General features: G+C 42.9%; 1 protein-coding gene across 2 annotated transcripts; it reads left to right on the plus strand.

Annotated features, from left to right (window-relative positions):
• Window positions 1–11: 11 nt before the first annotated feature.
• Window positions 12–17,441, plus strand: SLC7A9 (solute carrier family 7 member 9). Of its 2 annotated transcripts, XM_069868654.1 has the most exons (14): window positions 12–354; window positions 8,361–8,468; window positions 9,294–9,419; window positions 10,088–10,235; window positions 11,112–11,354; window positions 11,871–11,996; window positions 12,265–12,364; window positions 12,483–12,527; window positions 12,818–12,941; window positions 14,339–14,442; window positions 15,230–15,326; window positions 16,065–16,214; window positions 16,340–16,514; window positions 17,236–17,441. In XM_069868654.1, the coding sequence occupies exons 3-14, from the start codon at window positions 9,315–9,317 to the stop codon at window positions 17,307–17,309; spliced, it is 1,491 nt and encodes a 496-aa protein (XP_069724755.1). In that variant the 5' UTR covers window positions 12–354; window positions 8,361–8,468; window positions 9,294–9,314; the 3' UTR covers window positions 17,310–17,441. The 2 variants fall into 2 exon arrangements, with proteins under 2 accessions (XP_069724755.1, XP_069724756.1); XM_069868655.1 differs by lacking the exons at window positions 12,818–12,941; window positions 14,339–14,442.
• Window positions 17,442–17,637: the final 196 nt, after the last annotated feature.

Here is a 17,637-nt window from a genome sequence, read left to right on the forward strand (position 1 = left end):
ACAGGAAGCCTCCAGTATGGTAAATCATATGCCTGTACCATAGGTGTTCTAATTAAAAGGACGAATTTCAATAAATTCTCCCCAAATCACCAAATACAGACAGAGTATGACTCTCAAAGCATGTGCAAAATCATTGTGCGCTCCACTTCCACCCTGATGAGGGAAAACACCAAGGTAGTCAAGTCAAATAGACAGGAGTTTCACCATCAGTGGGATTTTAACATGTACTTCAATGACTTCCCTTTGCGGGGAATCAAATGAGTGCAACACCCTCACCAGGTCACCGGGATCAGCCTCAGTGTTCTGCAGCAGGACTCTGACAAACCTAGCGCTGTGATCTGGGGTTAACGAGAGGTACGTCTTCCAAGTCCTTCCTTCTGGCTTTTTCAACTTGGTTATTTCAGGACTCGATGACTCACAGTAACAATCAAAACATCAGAAGTGCTTTTTAACCACAGTCTTAAATAATGTGATAGGTGGAGGTGTCTGGTGGGGGTTACTGGGTTTTTGGGGAGGGTAGGGAGGGGCTGGGCTGTACTGAGCCTGTCTCCTGCCAGCATTCTATGTGAGAAAAGGCATGTGAAATGGAAGGTCAAGTCACGTACAGACACGCACACTCCCCTCATCGCCATACGAGCTCAAATCGTACGCTGATAGTGATCCCAAAGGAACAGCAAACACACACGGCCCTACCCACATTGCTTTCCATGTTTTGGAAGGCAGGTTTTGAAAATGAACTATTTTATATCATTTTTTTTTTTAAGATAATAGAGTATGCAAACACAACCTTGGAACAGTAGATGTTAAATCATTTCCATATTCTTCTCCTTTCTTTTTAATTGCCCTTTTGAACGTGTTATGATAAACAACCTCACAAGAAAAAACTATCATTTTGGTAACGGCTTAGGAAGAGAAGTGAGATTTTCAAAACTCTCAGTATTGGCTTAAGTGTTCTGCCACTTCACAAAACTGAATGTCTTAGAATTCCCCTGCTGCACTCTTGCTTCCCATCCTCACAGTTCTCATTTCAGAGGGGATTTGAACGCGTGGTCCAAAGGACAGAACCCTGGCAGCCACACTCTACCTTCAGAAACACCACACTTGCTTTCTCATTTGCATATCATTAAAACATTATGTTAAACTTTAAGTGAGCTAACATTTAATCACATCCCTGGGAGATAATCCGTACTCAGTTTGCATGACAATCAAGAAAACACGATGTTCCATGGATAAAAGAGTCCTTTTAGGGCTCAGGACAACTTTATTTTTGCATAGCAAAAAATGCCGTTAAAGGGTATTTTAAATCCCTGGATACCTGTCGCCTATTTGACATTCCTGGACAGTAAAATCCAGGATTGTTTCAGATAAACAAATGCAAACACATTTGCAGGGGTGTCAAGTATTGTACAGACAGAATTAATGATTAGCCAGGTACTTCTCTCCAATTCCTTCTGACAGTGAGGAGCGAAACTGATTTTCTGCTTTCTGAACAGCTAAAAGGACTGGTTTTCCCTTAAGTCTCCTTCAGATGAAAGATAAAGCTTAGGCTCTGGCTGGTTTTCCTCTTGCATTAAACCACCAGTTTTTCGTATCTTTCTATGTGCAAAATGTACATGAAATAATGTTTACTGCAAACCACTGACTTTAGGATTAAAAAAAACAAAGGGCGGGCATTACGTGTATAAATATTCTTGTTTAAATGGTTTAGGTTAGAATCAGGTTAGAATGTGGAAAACAAAGCTTTTTATTGTTTATTTTTAGCAACTATGTGCTGTCACACGAGCACGAGAGCTGTCCTTTTGAATGAAGGGATAAATCTCTCTGGGATAAATTTCTCATTGCAGCTTAATTCCCTAGAGAGGCAGCGCCAAAGAGACAACATTTGAACAGCATCACAGCGCAACCAGGGAGGGAGATGCTCACGCGGGGCAGTCTGGCCAAACTTCACGTTCCCATCACATAAGAGTGACGCACACAGAGCTCCTGAAACACACTTGACTTGAGCAGAGGAGCAGGAACAAGAGGCAGGTTAAATCAAGGGGTGTCAGGCAAATCAGACTGGGAAAACAGCTGCATCCCACTGTGTGCGAAACACCAGGGAGAGCCAGAGCAATAAAAACTGTTGCTGGTACACACTCTTCCCTTTAAAACAGTATCGCACCGCTGTAAGAGAACAGTGTCACACAGACCAATCTAAGTCACTCCAATGTTTAATTAAGGATTAATTCTGGTCCAAGACCAAAGGTGAAAGTGCATTACTTTCACTACAAAGATGAGTCTGAATTTTTCCACCTTTACCATGTCATCAGTTTGCGTGTGCTTATGTGCAAGCATAATGAACACTACTAAATACTTGCCAGTTCTCCTCAACGGTGACAGGACTTTAATCATCTTGCAATCCTGAGCAGAAGCACACACACTTATTTCTCAGCTTTTAGTATGAAAACAATATTTTAGCCTATATAATCTAAAATAACGCAATCAAAAGGACAGGGGATCAAGACAGCACTGAAAAAACTAGTTGAAAACTATTTCTTATACCCTGCGCTTTAGTAATGTACTAGGGATAGCTCTATAAGCCTACAGAACTAGTTCTAACTTGAACTGTTTAGCACAGACACAAGAACTAGAGCTTCCATGTATTTAGCCAGTATAAACAGTTCTGCATTAGCCTAACTTGAAACCCACATCTGTCAGAGAAACCTTCGGCCAAGGGAGGTGTAATTCACAGAACTGCACTCGCCAGGGACCAGATGCAGCCTTTTTACCATCACTGCAGATAATTTTTTCTGATACAGAAGCTGACTAGAAACAGGGAAAGGAGCTCCTGCCCGTTGAGAATAAACCTGCACGTCCCTACCAACAGGAAGTGGGTATTTTCATGATGTTGAACTGCATAGGTGATAAGATAACAAATGAGGAGCAACCAATATTTGATGATTTTGATGTTGTACAGCACCTAAACAACAGGACTCTACTCTTGACTTAGGGGTTGCTGTCACCCTGCTTTAAGATCCATGAACTGTAACCACAATCATTTTCAGGAGTAGCAGGAGTTCCGCTCTTGTTCAAACTTAATATTTAAAGCTTCAGTTGTCAGAGAAGTTTTCACAGTTTGTGATCCTTCTGAACAGAGATTGTGACAGCATCTTAAATCATTAAACGGTCTTTAAGATCAAAGCCATCAGCTCCCAGCACACCGAGCTCCTCTTTAGAATAGGGCACACTTCGCAGATATGAACAGCGCCAGAACTGAGTCCTGGGACAAACAGGACCATGAGACAGCAAACGATCCCACAGCACACGTTGCCAGATCCTCTGTGTTGGGAACCCTCGGGAAACACAGCGTTACAGATCTCTCCCAAGTGGGTGAAAACCAAGGGAGAAATAAAGCTTGTAATCATTCTTCACTCCTCTGTTAACACCAAGGATGAAAATAAATTACTTCAAGTAACCTTTGAGCCAAGCCACATTAAGTAATGGGATGAAGTTCATGGAAGAAAATAGCATCAGGAAAAAATACCAAAGGTGCAACTTGAGCTGTGAAACAACTGTCTTCTGCAATCCAGAATCCAAGAGCGAGAGGCTACTGAGCTTAGGTCACACAGGTCCATGCAGAAATCCTTACCTGAAGTGCTACTATGTGCTTGTGACGTTACAAGGATATTGAGAACCTTCAAAACCTGGCCCTCCCGCAGCAATCGGAGAGGCAAACAAAGGTCTGCTGCTCTCTCTCTTCTGGCCAGATAAGCAGGAATGCAAAGCTTGCAGGATGTCTTCTACACACAATAACTAAGGAACCACAAAAGCTTTTCGTGATCCTGTTATGTCTGTGAAGCTGGTGCATTTGTTCTGACTTCTCTCCCAGGCTTGCTGCAGCTCTGAGCACCTTACAGAAAATCTAGGATGGTGGGAAAATTCCCATATAGGCAGATTTACTGGGCCACTGCTGGCAGATGCTGGCTGGAGCTCTTATTAAAAATATGTAATGAAGGAATCCTCCTAATCCTGCCCTGAGAGGTGTCTCTGCCCACGGCAGGGGGATGGAACTGGATGGGTTTTAAGCTCCCTTTCAACCCAAACCAGTCTGTGATTCTCTGGGCACTATGTTTAGCCCTTCCCCAGCCACTCTCTTAGGACATCACCCCTGCTTTGTACTTTTGATCACAAATTCATACATTCAGAGTGTTTTCCATTAGTGGCAACAAACACAACCACCAAACAGAGCAGGCCCAGGACACGCTCCCACAGAACAAGCCTTTTCCAGCCTGACACTGAGTCGCTGCTGCTCCCTGCTGAAGTGATTCAATTAATTCATCTACTCTAGTTCAGGTTGCATTTTTAAATATATCTCTTTAGACCTTGCTGCCGCAGTTTACTGGTGCAAGTACAGAGAAAGTCACCAATAAAAGCCCTCCCAAAATTGTTCTATTTATTTTACTGTTTCTTCCCTAGCCTCTTGGCTTATTACTTTGAGAAATCAAACCAGTTTTTCTGGACAGAATTACTGATAAATTCATGCTCGCTGCAAGTCATTCCTTTAGGTTCCAGTGCCACAGCCGTGTCTGCCCGGCACTGCCGCACGACACAGACACACGCAGCAGAACGCTCTTCCTATGTGCAAAGGTAACAACTTTTATGCATCTTTAAAGTGCTGAAATGAAGAATTAACTGCACTCTTCCGAGTAAATCATCACCTTGTATTTTGAAACAAGTTCCAAACACGCTCAAGTGTGAATATGTTGGAATTGTGCATAATCAAATAAAAGAGCTTGGTTAGTACGGAGGTATTGAAGGAAACTGTACCTTAAAACCCGGAGCTTCATGAGACTTTTAATCACATTACTTTGCCTGTATTAACTATGGACACTATTCTCAAGAAATTATTTGGCTGTTACCACCTGGTAATGCCTCCTCGAGGAAACACCAGGGAAACTGATGAATTTTGGACTCAAAAGAGAGATCAAAGCCAGGTGCTGTTCCTCAAACAGAAGTGGAGCTAGATATGTATTGGAGAAATCGCTAATTTCAATCCAGCTTTGAAACATTTAAAAACTTTGGCTCTGAAAAAAAACAATTCACAGAATCACTGAATAGTTTGGGTTGGAAGAGACCTTAGAGATCAACCAGTTCCACCTGCCTGCCGTTCGCAGGGACACTTCTAATTTTCTTCAGAGGCCACCAAAACTCCTTTAGAATATCTTGAAGTAAAGACTCCTTGATTTTTGTGATCTTGGGGATAGAAGGGTGGCATTTACAAGCTTACAAGGAGTCTCTGACCAGCTGTGCTTAAAAAAACCCCACAACACACGGCGCATCTGCGTCTGACTGAAAAACGTGCACTATGCAGGCAGGCTCAGTGCAAAACCCTCAGCAAAGATCTTTTGAACAGCCTTACTTGTCGTAGGGGCAGCACAAACCACACTGTAACCAGGAACTCGGGGAGGGAAAAATGCAGGTATTTCAAAACCATCTCCTTAGGAGCTCCAGAGTCGCCTGGTCTTTCCTACTGACAAGACTTGAAGACCTGACAATCCAGTCGCACAACCCGGCATCCATACAGCTAGAAAAAAAGCCACCTTTCTCCTCTTCCACTTCAGGACGCCTGCAACTACTCAGACGCAAATTAAAATACATTTAGGGCCGACAATACTGAGACCTCCTCCTACGGCACATCTGTTAGTGGCAGGATTCGGAGCAAGTGCAAGCAGACAGGTCCTCCCATGAAAATTAAGTTCCCTGTTAGGTAGCACGGCTCAAAAGGAAAGTTCCCATTAGAGGTAGTGCTAAGCTCCAACCAAAACCTGCAGGTTTGAACCATCCTCACCATTTGCACAAGTGTTAGTCAAAGCAGAACTGGTGCATTACTGCAAGCAGTAAATACCAAGCCTAACAAACATTAACCTTTACTATTAGTGACTAATGACAATAAATGGGGTGTTTATACGCTGTGCCCTTGCTATATCCCGAATTAAAGTTGAAAATTACTTTTTACGATTTAATTGGCAAATAGCATTTGAAAAGGTTCAAACTACGCTGTTGAGCCAGGACTAGCCAACAGTGTGTTTGCTGCTGCAGCCCCTTGGAATTTGAACTCTTTGATCTCATCTGTGTACACATTTGAGAGGGAAGGAGTCTTTTCCCATGGCTGTAAAATGCCATTTCCCTTGTGTGTGAAGAAAATCCCAGTGGAATCCTTGAACTCAATGTTTATCTTTTCCTTAAATGGTTGAGGAAAAGAAGGATTGCTGGTAAACTTGTGAGACCTTTAACAAGGTTATAGCATCTCAAGATTAACCCCTAAGCCAAAACCAGACAATAAATGCAGATACTTTTCCATTTCTATAAGCAAACATAGGCTCGGTAAGGTCACATCAGGGGCAGGGATTTCAGACACCTATTGAAAGGTGGGAATATTCCAAATACACATTCCAGGCTGACTAAAGAGACTGGTTGCAAGGTATTTTCAGTGCTGCTTTGACAGTACCTGAATAAACAGATGAGCGTGTAGGTTTGATGCAGAAAGAAGAGACATCGGAGACCATCACAAGCTGTGCAGAACATCCATCCACACAGGAATGCAAAGATCATCTACATAGATAAAAAATTCCTAAGCAAAACTTTACTTTATATGGAGCTGAAGAGGGCACACTCAGTTTTCTTTTAATCTTTGCTTTGTTGGTCTCGAGATTCCAGGGTAGCAAGGATGTGAAAGGTGTGTCTGCTTTATTTTCAGGGATAAAAATTCAGCCCTGCAATGTGATTTCCGCCTTCTTTTTTCTTTCCATGTTCACTATTCCAGTTGTCTCTATAGCATGTCAGGAGAAACATTAAAAAAATTAGAAGATTCTAAATCTTAATTTCCAAATTATCAGCTACAAGGAACACAGGAGTACTTTACGTAATATCAGATCCCGAAGGAGATATCTGCAATTGATGGACATTAAAATTTTATCTAACCCAATATCACAATTACCGTGAAAAATACTTTAAAGTCCTTGTAAATGACGCAGAAGAAGGAATAAGATGTTAGCATCTGGCTTTTCATAGGCTTTTAGCAAGACTAATATTAACTCGCTCTATTCTCTTTATCCGTAGGGAAAAAAAGCACTTTTGTCCTATTCTTGTACAGAAGGCAGTTTTTGAATGAGAAGAATAGAAGAGCTTCTCTTGAGGCTTAACCTTATCTCAGTGAGAAACAGAGAAACAAAAAAACCAAAGGAAAAAGTAAGACACGGTCCAAACGCCAGAGCTTTGGCTGTTTCCATCCCTGCTGTTACTGGGCAGTCCCGGCCACGGAGAGAGCCCCTCGCAGCACCGCAAACATCAACCCGTGTCAGCCCGGGCCTTCTCTTAGAGGCCAGTGGTAGTGACACATTTGCACCAGCATCACCAAGCAGCAAATTCCTCTTGCTCAGGCCTGAACGTGCTAACAAGAGGTTGAAGGGAAGCAACTGTCAGACCATGCGAGGCTACAGCTGTGTCCATACCTGGGTCCAACACCTTGGTCTTATTTCCAGCCCTGTGACCTTATCGTTCAGGAGGTGTTGTCTTCGCCTGATAACAAATCTCACAGAGGTGACTTAACACCACTGCAGCTTTTTTTCAGCTAAATCTACTGTTAAAAGCTGAATATTAGCTCAAGTCAGAGCAGGTTGATCAGGGCCTATTGGTTTGGATGTAGAGGAAAGGAGCTGCACAACCCCATCACCAGAACAATGAACCCCAAACAATGAACCCCAGTTCAGGGCTTTCTCAGGAATGTTTGGGATGGCCAGCCGGAAGGAAGGAAGCAATACCTCAGGATAACAAGATGTCTTTTCCTGCATACACAACTGGAGAGAAATAGAGAACGGCATTTTTTCACTGAAGCCAGATTTTTAAACTTTTACAAACCCCAAAACTTTATTGGAGCTGCAAGTGAGGCGATTGCTCACCTGTGAGAAACACAGGAAACATTTCTGTTCATACTTCTCTACCTTCCCGAGATAAAAACATCAACTGTTTTTTTAGGATGCAACTAACATCTGGACAGGCGTTTTTAATGCACCCATAAAAAGACAATCACTCAAGGTTATCTTTCTAAAGCATTTCTAAATTAGAAATTGCTCTGTATAAATACATCTAATCAGACTCTCCAAATCATAGCTCACTCTCACTATGGAATACACTCCTTAGGTACTGGACAAACATTCCCACAATAGAACAAAAGCTTTTTTTCCCTTAAAGATAAACTAATTGGACTATTGGTTTACCTGTGGTTCTTATCTCAAAGCTTCTTGGCTGAGAATGGGTTTAATGATTACCGTTTATAACCTCTGTACTTAAGCTGCTGCTGCTTCTGCGCGTTCTGCTTTCAGCCATGGACGCACATTGCGGGCTGACCAGCTGGTGAATCTAACGGGAGAAAGAGAAACACACGATACAGAGATTCTTGGACCCAATTCACACCAGACGAATACGATCAGGTAAGTGAGAGTAGGAATTGCTATAAGGCAATGGTTGTGCCCCTATCCTCAGCACTGGTGAGGCTGCACCTCAAATCCTGGGGGTTCAGCTTTGGGCCGCTCACTAGAAAAAGGACTTTGAGGGGCTGCAGAGCATCCAGAGAAGGGGAACAGAGCTGGGGAAGGGTCTGGAGCCCAGGGGTTCTGGGAGCAGCTGAGGGACCTGGAGCTGTTTAGCCTGGAGAAGAGGAGGCTGAGGGGAGACCTCGTTGCCTGAGCAATTTCCTTCACATCTCAGGTTCTGTTTTATTCCAGTACTAGGGGGAACAAGCAAAGTGTTCACAATCTGTTTACATTCTAATTTGGTGCAAGACATTCACCTTGAGGCAAAGAGCTGCTAATTAGAGCAGCACCGCAGACACCACTGGGTTAGCAGGTAGTTGCATCTCCGAGGAACTGAGACAAGGCCCCAGTTAAGGAGATCAGGAAGGTGTCCCCTATAAGCACACGGGCCAGCCTTGGGGAGAAGGATTAGATCTGCCTGGAACTCTGGAGGAGTTGCAAGGAGGGGCCAGCTGTGAAAGAGAGATTGTTCCAGTCAGAGACATCATCCTCTCAACCACAGGTAAGCTGAGAGAGCAGAGGGAGACGTTCACTGCCAGGTGGGTATGGGGAGAGGCAGAGGGATGCACAGAACCTCAGAGCGGGTAGGTGGATGAAATCCTGTGCCTGGAGGGCAGTGTGCATGCGTATGGTTTCTGGCACTGGTTACCTACGCTACTTCAGACCCACCTCCATCAGTGAAACACTCGGGCTGGACTGATATTTGGGTTTTTATTTCCTTAGAGATTCCAGCGAGGAAACCAAATGGGTGAAAAAAGCTTGAGGAAAAGAAAAGGAGAGGACACTGGAGAAGAGGATGGGGAATCCATTCAGAGCCACGAACCCCAAACAACGAACCTGCAAAAGGAGGCAAAACTTTTTTGTTTCCCCCTTCCATCCGCGTGCATGCGAGGGGCAGAGGGAGGGAAACCTGCACCTGCAGCCCAGTTCAGCAGTGATGAGCTAGTACTTTGGGGTATTAACTAATACCAGTGGGGTTGGCTTACATTTTAGGATACTGCTAATTACTGCTTAAATAGATGTGATATAAATGCAATCAATAAGTAAGGATATGTAATTAAAGTCTTTGAATTATTTTTCTATCTGATAACTTGATCAAGTGAGACCCTTCATAACCTTTACCGGTTCTTTCCACCTGTACTTCTGAGAGGCTGAAGTGGGTTGTGCAGCTCACTGTTTTCTGAAAGCTCCTTAGTGTTTACAGCAAAAACGTAGATAAAGACAGACAAGGGAAAATTTGTCTCCTCTGGAAAGTTAAGGATGCTTTAGAAAACAACTGTGCAATTTGCACTCTGGAGGGAGGAGAATTCCTTTTTAAGTGACCTGGGAGAAGATTCTTTACATGGTTTTAGGTTGATGACTGGAAAAATACCGATGTTTAATTAAACTAGCCAGAACTAAGGGGAAAATGTGAAAAATTAAGTCGGTAACGACAACTCCTGTAACTGTATTATACTGAGGAGTAAGGATTGAATTATTAGAGATGGCTTTACCAAAGTGCCTCGTTTACTTTCAAGGTGGGCCTCATCAGTGGAATCTGTATGATCGTTGGCACAATTATTGGCTCAGGGATCTTTGTTTCTCCTAAATCCGTTCTTGCCAACGTTGGAGCGGTGGGTCCTTGTTTGACCACCTGGGCAGCCTGCGGAGTTCTTGCAACGTTAGGTAAGTGAGTTGACAAAGAACGTGAATCCTCCCATAAATCTCTGTCCTGCTTCAGCTTCCTGCTCTCATTTCACAAACCAGCTAACAGCATCTCGACCCAAATCAATCATTTCCTGATTCAAAATCAACTCATTCCCGAGTGTAGCTGCACTCAGACAGAAATTTAAAGTACGTGCTGTTAAAATGTAAAGTTTTTTAAACGGTAAAGCGCATTTTCAGTTCATTTTGAAAGGAAGTTCTAGTTCTAATACTTCACTCACTGACTAATAAAGAGAATACTTCTCTGTTTCAGTCGCATTTGCTGGCAATGAGGGGCAATTCTGCTCTTCCTTTACTTGTGTAAATTAATTCCATTATCTGAAAACTGAGCGCTAAGCACCTATGAAACAAAAAAAGGATTCTTTGGGCACTGAGTCAGGTACCCAGCAGAGAAGAGCCTCCACGGAGATGCCAGCTACAGCGATGGCTCTAGAGGTGGTGCTGGGTTTTAAAGTAGACATTTTGCTTCAGAACTGTTTTTCCATGTCCCCAAAGGCCGGGCAGCCAGTCCCGCTGCCCCTGAGGGGCTTCTTAGAGCATTGGTTTCTTCAACAGAAATCCAACATGAAATCAGAGTATTTGTACTTGAACACAAACAGCAGTAAATTCTGGACTGTAACTTATTTGTTTCAGTCTGCTTTGTCCAAATGCTCACAAGTGATTAGAATTTAATTTTGCATAGACAGTGAAATGTACAGAACACGAAGAGAGCAATGATGCCCTGCAGACACCCATTTCCTTACCTTTTCTACCTAATAAAGTGACATCGCTCTACCCAGCCCTGGCTCCAGAAGCAGATGAACTCAACCAGTAATAAAGGCTTTTCTTGTTTTTCAGGTGCACTTTGTTTTGCTGAGCTTGGTACAATGATCACAAAATCCGGGGGGGAATATCCTTACCTGATGGAGGCATTTGGCCCAATCCCAGCGTTTCTGTTTTCTTGGACAAGCCTGATTGTCACAAAACCCAGCTCCTTCGCCATCATTTGTCTCAGTTTTGCAGAATATGCATCAGCTCCTTTTTATCCCGGCTGCGATCCACCCCAAGTTGTCATCAAGTGCCTGGCGGCAGCTGCCATTGGTAAGTTCACACGTGTCAGGAAACAGGATCCATAGCTGCACAGCAATTCCTGTTGGCCCATCAACAAACACACTCAAAAAAATGGAAAACTCTGGAACGCAGTGCAGGGAGTCCCTCCCGCAACAGCTAAGCCAACAACATATCAAAAGCATCGGTCCAAAAGATGTTTTTTTTCCTAGTCTAAGTTTCTTTTTCTCTTTACTAAGATAGAGCTGTGGAACAAGTGCTCATTTATATCAGAAACAGAATGAAAATTTAATTATGGAGGTGTTATTTCTGTATCAGAATGCTGTGCAACTTCAATACATATTTTTGTTAGAGGTACAACATAAAAATCAGAAAACCTTATCCTCATGATTTTAAATGTTATCCAAACATAGTACGTTAAAACGCCATATGAATATATAAAAAGCAAGAGGAAAAAGCAGTACAGCACATAAGGGGAGGGAGGTTGAAGAAGGAATTTTTCTTTAAATTCTGACAAATGGAATGTAGAAATCTGAATTTATTTTCCAGTGGTGATCACCCTGGTGAATTCCTTGAGTGTGAAGCTGGGAAGCTACCTCCAGAATTTCCTCACCGCTGCCAAAATGATCATTGTCACAATCATCATTGTCAGTGGGATTGTTCTCCTTGCACAAGGTAATTAGACGTCATTTACTTGTCGCAATTATTTTAGCTTTCCACTGACAGGAGCAGCAGGACAAGGCGGCTCCCTTTGATCTCAGATCTCTGGGGAATGATGGTATTTTCCTTTAGAGAAGGCCAGGGCGGGAAACGCGACAGGTACACATTGATTTAGACAGTGAGATGCTTCAGATGGCAGAACAGAGGGTGGAACGCATCTTCATCAGGTGGGGATTAAAGGAATTAATTTCCACACTGATTGGTATCTACATCTTGTTTGCAGGAAAAACAGAAAACTTTAAAGACTCTTTCAAGGACAGTACGATCTCGGTGAGCTCCATCAGCCTGGCATTCTATAACGGACTCTGGGCGTACGATGGATGGTAAGAGATCATTACTAGCCTTAATGGTTACAGTTTCACAGCCTTTAACTGGTTGGGAATATCTTAGTGTTTTAACACCTGGCTGTTAATGACATTAAATGAATGCTTTTCCTTCCAGGAATCAGCTCAATTACATCACAGAAGAACTTAAAAATCCTTACAGGTAAAACTATGTCAGAAAGTTGTTTTTCTAACAAAAATCAAATGCTTACTATTTCTGCACAAGCAGGTGAATATGTTGGTTTGTTTTTAAACGCAATGGTTATTCAAGCCTTCATAAGCTTGCATAGTTTTATTCTTTTCCTTTTTTAAAATCCTGATTTCCACAGCTCTGCCATAGAAATGTAAATACACCTACAGAGCGTGTGGGAAAAGTAAGAATCCACAGTTGACTGTGACAGCTCTACCAGTGACAAAGCAATGCTGATGGGGTCTTACTTTTGCATTCTTTAGAAACCTCCCGCTATCTATAATTATTGGAATCCCCTTGGTTACAGTTTGTTACGTTCTGATAAACATTTCCTATTTCACCGTAATGACTTCAACAGAACTCCTGCAGTCCCAGGCAGTTGCTGTGGTAAGCCGCTTTCTTTTGTCATAGCGCATCTGAGGAAGGCTGTGTGCACCAGTCAGGAGCAAAAGGAGCCTCCAGTTTTCCCTAAGATACCATTAAATTCAGTCTAGGCTGGCAGCATCACCTTTCCCCCACAACTACTGTCGGTTCCTAATCCCAAAGTTAAGTCAGTAATGCCCGAACGGCCCTTCTGTTGTATCCCAAGGGAGACAGCAAAGGGCGAAAGCCATGCAGACCTAGCACTTTGTAAGTGCTGCAGCTCAGAGAGGGACTTTCCCATAAGCAGCAAAGAGATGGAAGGAAATATAACACCTGCTTTGCCCTTTCTAGCGTTTCCCGTATTTCGGAGAAACAAGGACATGATCCAGGTGGTGTCATTCTGGATACGGCAAGGAGGTCACAATTCACTTCCTCCTTCATCTCAGTTTTTTCCTTAACAAGACTAAGAAATCTCCTTTTCACAGTATTACAAGCTATGCTACTGCAGAGAAAAGCAAAGATGATAATTAGAGACATTTCTAAAATCTTAACATCCTTTCAATTCCAGTCGGTAGTTTTCCTGGGGGATACGTCTCCGGAACAACTGCTGAGAGGTCACACAGCAATTGTTCCTAGTGTTAGGTTTTGGGGAAACCAAGCAGTAGTGACAGCGTGTGAAAGGCAGCGTAGCGCAGCAAAGGACGCTAAGGCAGAAATACTTAAAAACGTTAACAAATAAAATCTTACAATGTCACTTTGGTGCATTTCAGCACCTTGTGTGCACCAAGAGGTCCAGCACCATGTAAATCAAGTCGTACCTCATTTAAGAGCCTCTTTAAACGTGCCCTATCCTTACAGCCCAAGCCACACACATCGGCGAGTGCTGAGCTCAGCCTGAACACCCTCCATCTGCTGCTGAGCAGCACAAGGGCCGCGCAGCAAAGAGCGTGAGGAGAGCGCGGTGCAGAGAGGTCTGTACAGAGCAAGCAGAGTTCTTGCTTGGCACCAATGAGTGTCCTATGTCTGGACAAAGAAACAACACTGAGGTTACACTTGTGCCAAACCAGAACTCTTTATGCTTGACTTATTAAAAAGAAGTCACCCACCCCCTACTGAAAACCCAAAACAAGCAGAACTTATTCTGTGACAGAACTTCAATTTCTGTGCATTTTACATCTGTCTCCTGCTGTTCCTACAGATGCCGCCTGCCAAACCCCACCACAGCAGCACTCGGTGCTGGGAAGAGTGGCTCATTAATCACTCAAGCTCTTCTTTAATAACTACACAAAAGCCACAGCACATGTTTTATTGGTCACACACCTTAGACACCCACTTACTGTACTTCTAAGGAGGCTCCAACGTTGCTGAATAGACCAAGCAATAGAATGACAAAACCGATTCCTTTTCATCCCCTATCCCAGACATTTGGAGACAGAGTCCTTTATCCGGCCTCCTGGATAGTTCCTCTCTTTGTGGTATTTTCTACAATTGGATCTGCCAATGGGACCTGTTTTACTGCAGGCAGGTAAGCTCCTTTCCCAAATAATTTGAATTGAAGTCTTTAAAGGATAGAAAAAATCACCTACACCTGGATGTACCGACACACCAAGATACAGGCATCCTTCTGATCCAGATGTACACGATGTGATTGAAAAGCACCTGCAGCCCAAGCTCTGTTGTTTAATCCTCATCAAGCAGCTGTAGCTGTGCAGGGTTGAAAAATGAGAAAATGAGGTGTCTCTATTTTTCATTCAAAGCAGGTAGAGCACAAAAGTTGGTTGTTTTTTTTTTTTTCACCTCTTATCAAGTTTAATCTAAGAATTAACCAGCTAAAAACACTACCGATAAGAACACGAGTTCAACAGTGATGAAAGACAGGAATTGGAAAGAAAACCTATTCCTGCCTAGCAGTTTTTCTTCCCTTAATGATTTAAAAATATTTTAAAGTTCAAATCCACCAGGGTACAATATGGCTGTAAAGACCCATTTTTTGACAGAAGGCTCTTAAAGCAGCTTTTTGATATGAGGCAAATAAAAATTGAAAAAAAATTAAAAAGGGAGACAGCAGCTACATTTGTTTAGAAGATTTCAAATTAAACATGCAGGCTGAGTCTGAAATGAGTTTCGCACTCACTGTTTTAACACCAGTTATGTCCCTTATTCCCGTGTACTGCGATATTTGTTAACCCCCCCCTGCACAGAGGAGGTGCTGACAGAGCTGCCGTCAGCTGCAGCCACACCACAAAACCTCCCGAGGAGCCGTGGATTTCAGGGCCCCCCGGCTAACCGACTGCCTTGGTTTTGTTTCACAGACTGGTCTATGTGGCAGGCCGGGAAGGGCACATGCTAAAGCTGCTCTCGTACATCAGCATTAAGCGCCTGACGCCAGCACCTGCCATTATATTTTACGTAAGTTTGTTGTCTAAAGAAAGAAAAATTAGCAGCAGGAGTCCCCAGTAACACAGGCTGTCCCAATCCCTCCCAGCCACCCCGACAGAGGTCTCCGATCATCTAGACATGAAAACTGCTATATGGGGAAATAAGAGTACATACAAAACCTCCCAACTTCTCAATTTGAATGGTGTCATTCCAGAACTGGACTTTAAAATCAAGAATCTACAGCATGAAAACAAATTTAAAAATTAAACAAGTTACTAGTATTAGGCAAATCCTTGATTTCAGGGGATGCCTGAAGCATCTCAATTCAAATATTCAGCTCAGTAAATTGAAACCTGCATCTCAAGCAAAAGTTTCTACTCAGTAAATGCATTTTAAAATAAATCTCTACTATCTTTCCTTTTACCAATTCCTCTTATCTTCAGGGTAAAACAAGATAAACTCAATATTGCTCTGTCAACTGCCAGTAACTTAAATAACCTAAAAATTTAGCATCTTCACTTCCTGCACGATATGCAGTCAACATCAGAACAGCTCAATACGATTGCATTTTAAGTCTTTGGACGTAAAATGGAATTGAGATTGCACACAAGAATGAACACAGCCTGGCAGGATGAGGACGCTCAAGGCACCGACACCCAACATCTGAGCAAAAGCACCCACAGGTGGCACTCTGAACACTCCAACATTGACATACCAGTACAATTCAGCTTTATTTATAGACTCTGCTAATTTTTGGCTTTCTTTCAGGGGATCATCGCTATTATTTACATTATCCCTGGTGACATCAACACACTCATCAACTATTTCAGCTTCGCGGTGTGGATATTTTATGGTGCAACCATACTTGGGCTCATTGTTATGAGGTTTACAAGGAAGGAACTCCAGAGACCCATCAGGGTAAGATCAGCATTTCACGTGGCTTTTCCTCAGCTCCCACCCACACTGAAACACGAACTCACCCCGAGTACGTGGATATTCACACAACAGCCACAGGCAGAACCCTCCTCGTCTGTATCCTGCAGGTACCCATCGTCATCCCAGTCATAGTGCTGCTGGTCGCCGTGTTACTGGTGCTGGCCCCCATCATCAGTGCGCCCGAGCTGCCTTATCTGTACTGCGTTCTATTTATTTTGAGCGGACTTATCGTTTACGTACTTTTTGTTCATTTTAAATTTGACTGGCCCCAAAAAATATCAGGTAAGTAAATCCCAGAGCGCTGCTGAGCTTCGCATTAATGACCATAAAGAGCTCAGTTGCATGAGCAGGTCTGCAGGGAAGGTGTTCTGCAGACACACAGCGAGGGGCTTTAACACATAATATTTTACTCCTTCCTGCAAAAAAGGGAATGTCTGACTTCAGGAAAAACAAACTTAATGCGCAGAAAGGCAACACAACTACAGCACCACAAAGAAACACAACGGCTTTATCTGTAAAGTCAGTTTTCCAATTGTCTGTATTTCAAGTCGTTGCTTTCACCATTAACTGAGGGTTAGCAGACAGATGTTCTTATGCCACAAACCGTGGTCCTTTTAGCCCTGGTTATCTGTTTTACTGCACTTAAAAGAAAACATTAACAGCATTAAGATCAAAAATAATTGAAATGCTGCCAAGTGAAGCGAGAGCTGCAGAAACCTAGAGTGACCGTTTATGAAGTGATTTTGCACAGCCTCAAGAGAAACTCCGATTATCTCAGGGTTATTAAATATTCTAAGGGATCACATAATTGCAGAAAGAGCAAGTTTAGAAACCCCGGAATGCTGTCACTTGGATCTTAATGTTGTTTTTATTTAAGTTTGCACTATGGATACAGAACACAGACGGGTTCTCACAAGGACAATTGTCTCACTTAAAACAGCAGTGCAAGCCCAAACAGAAATCCTGTTCTCCTAAAACCTCAAACAAAACCTTTTTTCCTCAGAGCCCATCACTATGCACCTTCAGATGCTTTTGGAAGTTGTTCCAGCAGAGGAAGTCACTGAACAGGATATTTAATCCGTACCAGGCTGGTTTTGCATGCCTGGTTGAAGGAGATTCAGCGAGTCCGGCACACATTTATACTTTATCTACATTGTTATGTTCATACTGGTGTATTATTTTTGCAACACTTTAGTACTTGAAAAATGTTAAATATGTAAGAATAAAAGATTTGAGCCAGATCAGTGTCCAGCAGAGCTGCTTTCATTGTTTGCGGATATGTTACAGTACCGTGCTTTCTGCATTACAATTACTCACAATAAATGAGGGGAATTTCTCAGTTATGGAGATGGCAAAACTGCCCAGCTGATGTAAAGCTCAAGCCAGCACGTGCTTCCGCCTCCTA

This window comes from Phaenicophaeus curvirostris, chromosome 14 (assembly GCF_032191515.1).
Source record: "Phaenicophaeus curvirostris isolate KB17595 chromosome 14, BPBGC_Pcur_1.0, whole genome shotgun sequence".
Taxonomy (NCBI): Eukaryota; Metazoa; Chordata; class Aves; order Cuculiformes; family Cuculidae; genus Phaenicophaeus; species Phaenicophaeus curvirostris.

Excerpts from the sequence above, each read along its gene's own strand:
- SLC7A9 (XM_069868654.1), top strand. The coding sequence starts at position 9,315 with ATGGGTGAAAAAAGCTTGAGGAAAAGAAAAGGAGAGGACACTGGAGAA. Across the intron at positions 12,942-14,338 it reads AGTCCCAGGCAGTTGCTGTG|ACATTTGGAGACAGAGTCCT; the intron begins GTAAGCCGCTTT and ends CCCCTATCCCAG. Across the intron at positions 16,515-17,235 it reads CTGGCCCCAAAAAATATCAG|AGCCCATCACTATGCACCTT; the intron begins GTAAGTAAATCC and ends TTTTTTCCTCAG.